General features: G+C 48.4%; 1 protein-coding gene across 1 annotated transcript in view; it reads right to left on the bottom strand.

Annotated features, from left to right (window-relative positions):
- Window positions 1-10,962, bottom strand: part of foxp4 (forkhead box P4) — a 45,314-nt gene extending 34,352 nt beyond the window's left edge. Inside the window, exon 1 of the mRNA XM_068741924.1 lies at window positions 10,801-10,962. Coding sequence (XP_068598025.1) covers window positions 10,801-10,962 — 162 coding nt within the window. The remainder of the gene's footprint in view (window positions 1-10,800) is intronic.
- Window positions 10,963-11,241: the final 279 nt, after the last annotated feature.

The following is an 11,241-nucleotide window of genomic DNA, read 5'->3' as shown; positions in this document are numbered from 1 at the left end:
CGTGTGTGTGCGTGTGTGTGTGTGTGTGCGTGCGTGTGCACGACCCTGTGCCTGGCTCAGGTTGCTAAAGCAAACAGGTCTGTGTGTGTGTGTGTGTGTGTGATGAATCTCGCTGCTAATCTGCCCACCATGTTTGGGTGAGACAGGGAGAGGGAATGCAGGAATAAGAAAAGAAATCTAAACAGAGAGACATAGCAAGGGAGGAGGGGGAGTCTGGGGGGGGGGGGGGGCAGGTGGGTACCATATGCTGGAGTAGTCGATCAGCACAGACTGAGGTCCATTGTTGACGGCCAAAACGAAACAAACCGGTTCGCCCATAGATAAACAGCCCCTGGGGCAGACCTTGATGGAGGAGGAGGAGGAGGAGAAGAAGAGGGAACTAGGAAGGGCAAGGGGGGGGGGGGGGGGGGGCAGGTGGTGTCAGATTTCTCTACTTTTGGTAGCAAGTACAAAAAAAACAGGGGAAAGGTGAGCTCGATGCTTCATCGATCCAGGACTTGGTGGAACTCTTCATCAGCGTGAGAGGAGGGGCTGAGGCAGCACTCCATCCCTAAATCCTGACCTCCTGCAGGCGGGTAGATCTGCACACTTTCTGATTCTGGATCAGTTAAAGAGAACGTTGGTTTCCTGGAGTGCCGTCATTTAAGCTGAGATGCTAGCTAAAACTGTCGATGCCATTGTCCCCTTGGGTGTCCCCCTGGGTGTCCCCCTGGGTGTCCCCCTTGCGACCCCGTCCCTGTTCACGCTGCACCTCCTCACTTATTAGAAACCCCTCCAGACTCCAACAGGCCGACCGCTTTCTTTAATTCCCTGCATCCGTTTACCTTCGTCTTCTCACGACTAATTTTTGGGCTCTAAAGGTTCTCTCATCTTTGATTCCGTCTCTTTCCCCGATGCTCAGAGGGATTCAGGATCAGAGAAGGAGATGAAACAAGGATGAAAAGACGCAACACAAACCACAATGAATGGAGATGACGACACCGATGTGCCAGACGCTCACCTGTGCGTTTAGAGGCCAGCCACACACGCCACACACGCACGCACACACAAAGTCAAACGGCTGTAGAGGTGACAGTCGGCAGGATTGCTGTGACTGCAGCAAATCAAAGGCTTCACCGTCGCTCAGTGTCGAGCAGCAGATTGCTTTCCCAGTTTGCTCTGCTTCCCGTATAATGTACAACTCACAGACGTTCGGCTGGCACTTCTCCAAGCATTCCGACTTTCTTACGCTTCAGCCCCTCCCCTCTGGAGAGATCTGCTACCCATACTCTTATTCCCTGCAGAGATCCTGACCGGAGACACGGTCAGACCGGAGCCTAAAATAGATGCCCCGGCCCGGCTTTGTGAATGCAGCTGTTGGCCTTATGACGGGACCCTCGACTGTGGCAGCAGCTGTGGCACTGGGACAGGTAGATAAATGCTCATCTGCATTTAGCATTAGCATATCAATAGCGGTGCTCCAAAGTCAGCAGCAGTGTTTCTGACCAGGTGTTACATTTAGCAGTAAAAAGTTGGGTTATGTTGTGTTTTTACAGGAGTTTGTCTGCCTGTCTGTCTGTCTGTCTGTCTCTCTGTCCCTGGCTGCCTGTCTGTCTGTCTCTCTGTCTCTGGCTGCCTGTCTGTCTGTCTCTCTGTTTGTCTGTCCCTGGCTGCCTGTCTGTCTGTCTCTCTGTCTGTCCCTGGCTGCCTGTCTGTCTGTCTCTCTGTCTCTGGCTGCCTGTCTGTCTGTCTCTCTGTCTGTCTGCCTGCTTGTATGATAGCAACATTACTCAATAGGTTACAGAAGGATCTTGATGACGACATTTTGGTGATGATCCAGAAGCGATCCTGGATTCTGGATGACTTTGACATTTTTGGATTTCAACGTTCTGTCTTTAATACCTGAGGAAACAGATCCAGTTGAAATCGGGTTAAATGTTCACAACAATAAAATTATTTTTGGACACTTTCAATAACGTCTCTCTGATTACTCCACAAAGGAGGTTCTGTTTCTGCTGCCTTCACCAAGACACTGTGGGATCATTAGTGAACAAACAGATTTGCTCTGCAGCATCTGTTTGAGACAGAAAGGAGGGACGCTGTCCTGCAGCATCTGTTTGATGTTTGGACCAAAGACGGTCACAGATATACGTGTCTGGGAACTGCGTTAACTTGTGTAAAAAGAGTATAATATGTGTCCTTTAAGACTTTGCTGCTTTCTTCCACTCTTCCTCACACACCCAGACTCTTTTTCTGGTATTAATCGGGTTTTTCCGGACCCTCTTCACCAGCTTTCCTGTCAATTCTGGTTTTCTCATAGCAATGCAGACTTCAAACCAGGTGTCCACCAATGTAATAGAACTGCACTTAAATGGCACTGGACATGCCAATCTGTTTAGGCCGCCGCCACGCTGGAGCTATCTGGGACACCTTCAGAAACACGAGCCAGCTGCAACCGCGTTCTTCTTTTTAATGTAATGTTTCCGTAATATAAATGCACAGTTCTAGAGCTGAGGTTTTAAAATGGCTGAAGCAAGCTCCCCTTAGGCCCAGACTGACCATTAAAGAGAGGAAAGGCCGCCTTCAAGAGCCAATGCAATAAAAACTCACAAACTCCAAAAGAACTTCAAAATATGCCGTAATGTTTGAAACCCCTGACAGATTCTGCTTCTTTTTTTTTCCACATCCTATTTTTCACAAAAGGGACCTGTTCTAAACTCCAGGGACCCTGCCGTATTCCAGATGGTCCTCTTCAGTTCAAAACCGCTCAGTGAAACGTGAAAGCCTGCTCCTTCATCCGTGGCCTTAAACTCATCTAATGTTTCTATTAATTCACGGGGGTTCAGGCACAGCCGTAAAAAGCTGACCGAATACTCACAACTGCTTTATATCATGGCAAAATCCGTCATCATGCACACACGGAACAAAAGCGACCCCTTCCTAAGGAGATGCTGTCAGCTCTCCTCCGTGATGTGAAGGGAAAAGGGGCATTGAGAGATAGTCAATTACTGATAATGATGATGTGAGCAGGGACAGAAAGAGAGGAACACCCTTCCTGAGAAGAGGAAAGTAGCTCCCTTTGTATTGTTCGCCTCATCTCAATCCAGGACACTAATTGATGGCAAATAGCTCTACAGCAGTTTCCTTTCGCACACACACACACACACACACGTCATACACTAAATACACATATGCAGTTCCCCTGTGGTTTTCAACACAGCTCGTTTGGCAAGAGAGGAAGGTCTCACTCCAGACAGACCCAGCCCACAGTGGAAAACACACACGCACACACACACACACACACACACGTACACAGAGTATGTTGTAATATTTAGGTAGGACATTTAACCAGGTCATGCTCCTGGCACGACAAAGCCACTTCGGTGAAGGTTGTTTTCTGGGTAAGGAGCCGCCTCGACTGCCCAGCAAGAGCAAACTGCTGAGAGGGCACACATGATGAGGCTAGCACATGATGAGGCTAGCACTAGCCTGGCAACCAGGCCTCACATATGGAAACCGTTTAGCTGTTATTATTAATAACCAAAAAAATAGAAAACACATCACACTAATAATACAGGCAGGACTCTGCCAAGACTCCGCTCAGGAGACAGAGGGAAAACACATGCATACACAAGCACAGGCTGTCTGCAATGTGTGTGTGCGCACACACATCAATGTGCACTCAGAAGTCTATTGGTTAAACAGAGAAACACGGTCCTATCAGTGGCCTGTAAACGTATTAACCCGGCTCCTCGGAAATAAATCTTTCATGTCTTTGTTTTAGAGTTGTTGTTTTTTACACCTAGTTGTGGCTGTGAAGATGGATGGACACACCCACACACCCACCCGTACCGCGCACGCACACACGTGCACACACATCTATACACACATATAGATGTAGGCAGGCACAATAAAGAGCGGCTGCTGTGCAAGAGGTTAAACTTCTAAACAAGCACAACATCTCTAACTTCCCCAAATGTGAACGGCAGGCGAGGGTGGGTGGGTGTGCATCAAAAAGGGGAAACGGGGGGTGGGCGGCGCCTGTTCTGGCTTATGTGATTTAGTAAGAGGGTCCTTCCCACCAGATGTGCATGGGCACATTTTCTGATAAAAGAAAAATCAAAGCTGAGTAAAACGTCCTTATTTTCGTAGATGTTTCTATCCCTTTAATTGATATGAACAGATCTCACATTTACAACTAGAGGTCTGTTTATGCTCCGCTGTAAAGGTGTACATGGATAAAGATGGACCGGACGAATCAGAGCCACTGGAAATGGTTGTGGGCAGCGGAGCTACAATTCCAGCCGTGGATATTTTAGCATCCATTCATCTCCCAATTGTACTGGGTTGACTTTTCTGTGGATATACTGTTTATACTTCCTGCTTTGGGGGTGCTAGCCAACATCCTGAGGCTGTTATGCAATTGGTTGTTTGAGATTTTCCACAAGACCCTCCAACTTTTATTGTCTTTGAATTGGACAACTCTTGACACGTTGTCATTCCCTCCCCTCAGTCAGCTGATCTCTATGACGGGGGACAATGGACTCTCAATCTGATGAACGTGACCCTTCAAGCACAAACCAGGAAGTACCAAATCGATTCTGGGCATAACCAGAGAGCTGTTGAAACATGAACGTTTGTTCGACATATCCTCTCTTTTGTACCACAATCGAGTGGACATGGACACCTTTTTGTCCCCGTTATCCTGTAGTTCACACGAGATTGTTATTCTAGCTGAGACACGCTGTGACTTCTTTGATTGGGTCTAAAACTTTCGTCTTCTAATGCATGGCAGGCTTAGCATGCAGGTAGAAGTTTGACATGTCTACTTCTATTACCTTGGTAAGGTAGTTGACAATCATCTTTTCCTCTAGGCAAAAAATCTGCTGTCTGTGATATTGGACATATTTTCTTCAGGCACCGTTACGGTGTGTTACTGCGTTGTTTCTGGAATCAACAGGTAGCACTACTATAATTAACTACCTAAACCAAAGTGACAAGACAACAAGCACATTCTGCCTGTGAGAAAACGACCATCACAGACTGTCCAGGAGCTCAAGAATAGAGCGACGAGAGAAAGAAGCGCCACATTCCTCTCCACCTCCCTGTTGACTCTAATCTCTCCTTTAAAATGGCTCGCACAAAGGACCAGCGCAGACTAGCTAATTAGTAACACTTTAGGCCTGGGCACTTATTGTGTCCGTGGGGTGTGTTCATTGTGTGCACCCTGCGCTCGCCACTGTTTCCAGGGTAACAACTTGCATGGCAGCCTTGCAAGTGAGGACATTTAGTTTTTACACTTCACTTTTTCTCATTCCGCTCTCTGTCCATCTCTTTTTGTGAGTCTGCAGCTGGGGAATAAGAAAGACGAACTCAAGGAAAAGACGGGAGACCAGGAAGTAAGGATTTCTGACTTGTGTTCCAGGGTGACTGTAAAGTTGGACTCTCTTTTTCTTTTTTTAAAGAGAACCAGTGAATTGGGTGAAACGCTGCAACCGAGAGCATTTCAGTGAAAGGAATGACTCCATGGAGAAGGCATTAAGTGGTGACCAAAGTGAACAGACCAGACTAGTATTAGTAATGAGGTCATGCAGTATTGCTCACTGACCCTTGACCCTTTGAGAGGCCTCATCATCCTCTGAAGAGCGAGACAATGGTCAACTTTCTCAAAAACAGACAACAAAAATGTCTCCCTGAGGAGCTTTCACCAGCATGTGTTTGTGCGTATTATTTACAGCACAGCAAAGTATCACTAGTGCAAATTCTTCCAAATACTTCCATGGTAACCAACCCCAACCTAAGCCCTTCAGGTGCCCGGGGACTTGTTTATAGCTCAGTCTCCACAACAGAGACAGGACATCTTTCTTCTTTTCGTATCTTGTCTATTCTTGTTTCTGGGCCTCCCGATTGGTCGGGCAAGCCAACCGTGACTTCACCGATGCTGGCTGAGTTGGCCCGGTGGACCATGTCCACCGTCCGCGTACCTTTATCCACAAGACTTCCCATCCTTCGAGCTCACTTCCTCAGACAATAAACCTTATCAATACGTTTCAGACTATATGGAGGTCACAAAGCTGAGAATGAGGAACAGAAAGGAAGCAAAGAGACAAAATAAAAGTATGCATGTACTTTCTCAATTGTAAATATGAAGCATGTGCTCCTATGCCATCGGAGGTACAGAGGAAATCTGTAAATAACTGTCTTTATCCATCAGTTCAAGCAGATTCAAGTGGAGAGTTTGATGAGAGAAGAGAGAAGAAAAAGTCCCCGTTGAGCCGCCGCTGCTTTTAGAGGAAGCCGGTGTTCTATAGGTCTCTTTGTAAAGCTGCGCTAACAGCAGTGGGTGTTCCGTGATGCTAGGCAACCCAACTTGCCCCTCCTATGTCTCAGCATGACCTCTGGAGACCTGTGAACTGCACTGACCTCAAACATAAAGAGGAAGGTCTGGCCCAGACCAAGGGAAAGCTTTTAGGAGGTGACAGCACTCAGAGAGAGGGGCCTGTGACTGATTTACTGGCCAGCAGCCACACGACGGACGGACACACACACACACACACACACACACAGATTATCAGCGCAGACAGAAAAATGACACATGGGAAACAATCAACCCAGAGACACCAAACACAAGCATAATGTAATGAGATGGAATCCCACTGCACTGACAATGTATTCCTCTGCTCTTGCCACTCCATCACCTCTGTTGTCTCTGACCTGAAAGTGAACCCTAATGGAGAGCTGGAGGTCAAACAGGACATAACTGTCCCAGTGACCAACATTCACCAACCATAACTTACAAAAGCCAAGCAGGAGAAGCCCCCCAGCCCTGATCGCTGAGTCCAGCCAATCTAACAGGAAGCCAAACGTTATCTGAATCATCTAGCATCTCTCATCGTCCATTAACACACACACACACACACACACACACACGCCAATCTCACACGTGTCCGCAAGAGCACCACAAGCGTCAAACCCAAACATTCGCTCTCACTCATGCGCGCGCGCGCACACACACACACACACACACACAGGGCTATCTCTCATCAGTGTTTGTGTATCTGAGATCTGTATCAGTTCCCCCTGATCTCCAGTCATCACTGTGGCTCCTTAATTACACCCTTCATTAACTCACATCAGTTCTGTGCATCTGTGTAGCTGCCCGTGTGTGAAAGAGAGAGAAACAAAGATCATCAGTGTGTGAAAAATGGAAGCCAAAAAACAGATTATGATAAATTGGACTTATGAGTGAGACTCTTCAATGTTAATGTCTAAAACGGCCTTTTGCTCAACGAATGTTTCGTTTAAATGTTCGGGGAAAGGAGGCCGAGACAATCTGCCCCTTGCTATTTAGTCACAGTTAAGGGCAAGGGAGGGGGGGGGGGACTTATGCTTAAGTCACCAGTGAGTGGGACTACCGAGAGGAAACAGGACCCTTCCTCCCCCCCCCCCCCCCCCTCCTACCTTCACCTCCTCCATTCCCATCATCACCAGCCATGACTACTGTAGCGGCTGCAGCACCAGAAGCAAATAATTAAACATGAGGGAGAAGGAGAAGGGAGGAGGTGGAAATGGGTGAGGAGGGGGGAAAGGGGGAGGAAGTGCAGACTCACACCTGCAAAGAAGAGAAATCTGATGGATGAGAGACAAAGAAAAGAGCTGAAGACACCTGGTTCTCATCAGACACACGCACGCGCACACACACAGACACACACTTTGAGGTTTGCTTTTTATTTATCCTTATTACATTTCTCCTCTGCTATGCACCATTTCATGTCTACAGCCCATCCACAGGCTGACACACACTCTCCACTTTCCCACCTTTCCCACCTCTAATTCTTTGTTTTTGTTCTCTCCCCTCTCTCTCCTCCTTCGCCCCCCCATCCCATGATGAAGCAGATCTCGTCTTCGCCCCTCTTCCCTTTCTTTGCTCTCCCTTCCCTCTCTCCTGTTCTGTTGTTTCTGGGGAGGCAGACAGGCCACATTCCACAGGGAGGCCCAGGCGCCCCTTTCTGACACGTCTCAGCGTTACACCCCTCCCTCATCCCTCCATTCCACCCCACCCATCCCCAGTGTGCTGCTTCTTTGGCCCTCCTTTACCTCCGTCCTCTACCTATCTGTCTGTCTATCTGTCTGTCTGTCAAGAAGAGAATCAGGGAAAGGTGGAGCCTTGGAAAAGGAGACAGAAGCCAGAGAGGGGCCAGCGGAGGGCTTTCCTAGCTGGAGATGACTGTGATTTCTCTCAGGTTCCCAAGGGGCGCAAGGAAAAGATGGCTTTGTGTTGTCGGCACTGCCAGGAGTTCTGTGTGTGCGTCTTTTCTGCTCCAGTGCACACCGGCACTGCAGCTTAAGCACCGACACTAGTCTGCACTGCACCTTCAGCCGAGAGACTCAAGCGTGGAGGAGGAAGAAAGAGGAGAAGGTGTATCCAAGACTACCAGGTTGGAGCATGAGAGCAGCTTCTTAAACAATGCTGACGGGTGCTCAGTGTCAGACTCGGGGGTGTCACTGAATTTGTGATTGGTGATTAGAAAATACGAAATAGCCTCAATCGGTAAATCAAGTAATGTGTTCAGAAAAGGTTGTACAGAAATGTATAATGTTTAAGTCATTTAAATCATGAAGTTCAGACAAACCAGCAAATTAAAGAGTATACTTAGAACAACGCCCCTAATTCTAAAAGCTACCAGCCACTGGGCAGCAAAATAAAAGAAGCATGCACGTCAAAATAACACGGAATGGCAGATCTGCACAGAAAACACTCAATCTAGATAGAACGGGTATAATCAATTAGAATAATAATCGATGTGCATTTACCACTTTGTTCCGTCATTAACAGTTATTGGGAGGCCCGGGGTAAGATCTGGAGGAAAGGTCGTGCTTGTCTTTCACAGGCCACAGAGGATAGAGAGAAAACGTCCAGTGAGAGAGAGGAAGAGAAAAAGATGGAAAGAGAGAGGGAGGTATGCTTGTGGTAGGTAGCCTGCTCAAGAGAGGAAATACCAGCATGCGCACAGACACACACACACACACACACACACACACACACACACACATACAGGTGCAAAAACATAGGGAGCAGAGACACGTCCGAGAGAATAAAGCCCTGCTTTGTACGAGCTGCAGGTTTGCTGTTTATGCATGTGCGCTGTGCATGGCTCTGCGTGTGTGCGTGTGTGTGTCCGTCCTCAGATGATGGTTGCTGAGGAAGCAGGGTGAGGATGCAGTCAGAGGAGGGAGGAGGGAGTCCGGGACAGGAGTGAAGGGCCTTGAGTGTTCCTCATTCACCTAAGGCTCCATTATTATAATTAGGGGGAACAATTTTAGCTGTAGGGAGGAAACCCTGATTTTTTCTCTCCCCCTTGGGTGTCCTTGACCAGCAGCTCAGCTGGTGTTGGAGAGGCCAGCGACCACACTGACCCTCTGTGATGCAAGATGTACAAAAACACACATGCACAGAGCAACAGAAAGAGTTATAAATAAAGACTTAAATAAATAAAGACTTAAATACAGCTGGTGCACAGAGGAAAATCTCCTCGCTGCTAATCTTTTCATTCGTTGCAGCAAATTTCAAATTAATGACTGAATAACATGACCCAGCGTGGCTCCATCATTAGATGGCAACGTTACTAATAGAGTGAGCAATGGGTTAAAAAAACTTAAGAAAGCGCTCTCTTTCTACAGGTGTGTGTGTGCACGTGTGCGTGTGTGCACGTGTGCGTGTGTGCATGTGTGCGTGTGTGCATGTGGGCGTGTGCGGAGGCCTGGATCCGTCGGAGAGCAATCAGAAAAGAGCTATGTGGATTTTGTTTGAGGGGAATGAGAAATAAAAATGTAGAATTTCATCCAAGAATTTCCGGGAAGCTTGGAAATTCCATTGAACACAGTGGTCAATGTGTGTGTGTGTGTGTGTGTGTGTGTGTGTGTGTGTGTGCGCGTGTGTGTATGACTGACAGAGGAGGCAAGATAAGACGCTGGAGACGCTGATGTGTCAAACACACTCAAACGCTGCCTCATGGATCAGGGAGGAATATAAACAAGCGAGTATATAAAATGGTTCTAGCCATCCAGATGGAGTATATAAAGGTTCACGTGTAATAATATATCAGTGGGAACCTGTGATAAATGATTACGGTGAACTTTGTCCCAGTGGAATTCGCTGGCACATTACAAGCGGCACGTAATGAAAGCAGAGACACGCCAACCTGTCCATAATGTAACGGCCTGCTGTCCATAATGTAACGGCCTGCCGTCCGTAACGTAACGGCCCGGTGTCCGTAACGTAACGGCCCGCTGCCCGTAATGTAACGGCCCGGTGCCCGTAATGTAACGGCCCGCTGCCCGTAATGTAACGGCCCGCTGCCCGTAATGTAACGGCCCGCTGTCCGTAATGTAACGGCCCGCTGCCCGTAATGTAACGGCCCGCTGCCCGTAATGTAACGGCCCGGTGTCCGTAATGTAACGGCCCGGTGTCCGTAATGTAACGGCCCGCTGCCCGTAATGTAACGGCCCGCTGCCCGTAACGTAACGGCCCGCTGTCCGTAACGTAACGGCCCGCTGCCCGTAACGTAACGGCCCGCTGCCCGTAATGTAACAGCCCGCTGCCCGTAATGTAACGGCCCGCCGTCCGTAATGTAACGGCCCGCTGCCCGTAATGTAACGGCCCGCCGTCCGTAATGTAACGGCCCGCTGCCCGTAATGTAACAGCCTGCTGTCCATTCTGTTCTCGACAATGAGACACTTGTAGGAGTTGTACAAGAATTCTCACAAGCAAGCTATAGGTTGATCATCAAGTCGATCCAACGCGCTCACACGTGCACACACCTGTTGCTGCTGCAGGTGCAGGAAGTCGATTGGGCTGATCTCTCCGTTGGTGTCTCCATTGGAGCCGCCCTCTCTGCCTCCCCCTCCATCTGATTGGCTGCTGACTCCGTTCTGGTTGGACGGCGTTGTTCGAATGCTCTCAGAGGCTGATTCCACCATCATCACTGGAACCTGACAGTGAAGGGGGGGGGGGGGCAATAAAACGAAGATTTAACAAAAGTGGCCTGGACAGTGTGAGCAGAAGACCTGCCCCCCATCTGTGTGAACAAACAAGTCAGGAAACTAAAGTAAATGCAGAGACAGCGAAGGGAATTGTGCAGCTGTGAGTGTTTATGTACATGCATCTAAGCGCACGTATAATTTGTGGAAAGGGGGCTGCTGGTCACAAACTGTCCACACAAACATGTGCTAGTGGACACAAAAGCCACACCCGAAGCAGCC

Source organism: Brachionichthys hirsutus, chromosome 8, assembly GCF_040956055.1.
Source record: "Brachionichthys hirsutus isolate HB-005 chromosome 8, CSIRO-AGI_Bhir_v1, whole genome shotgun sequence".
NCBI lineage: Eukaryota > Metazoa > Chordata > Actinopteri > Lophiiformes > Brachionichthyidae > Brachionichthys > Brachionichthys hirsutus.
The sequence above is the reverse complement of the archived record's forward strand: the minus strand, read 5'-3'. Positions and strand labels throughout refer to the sequence as shown.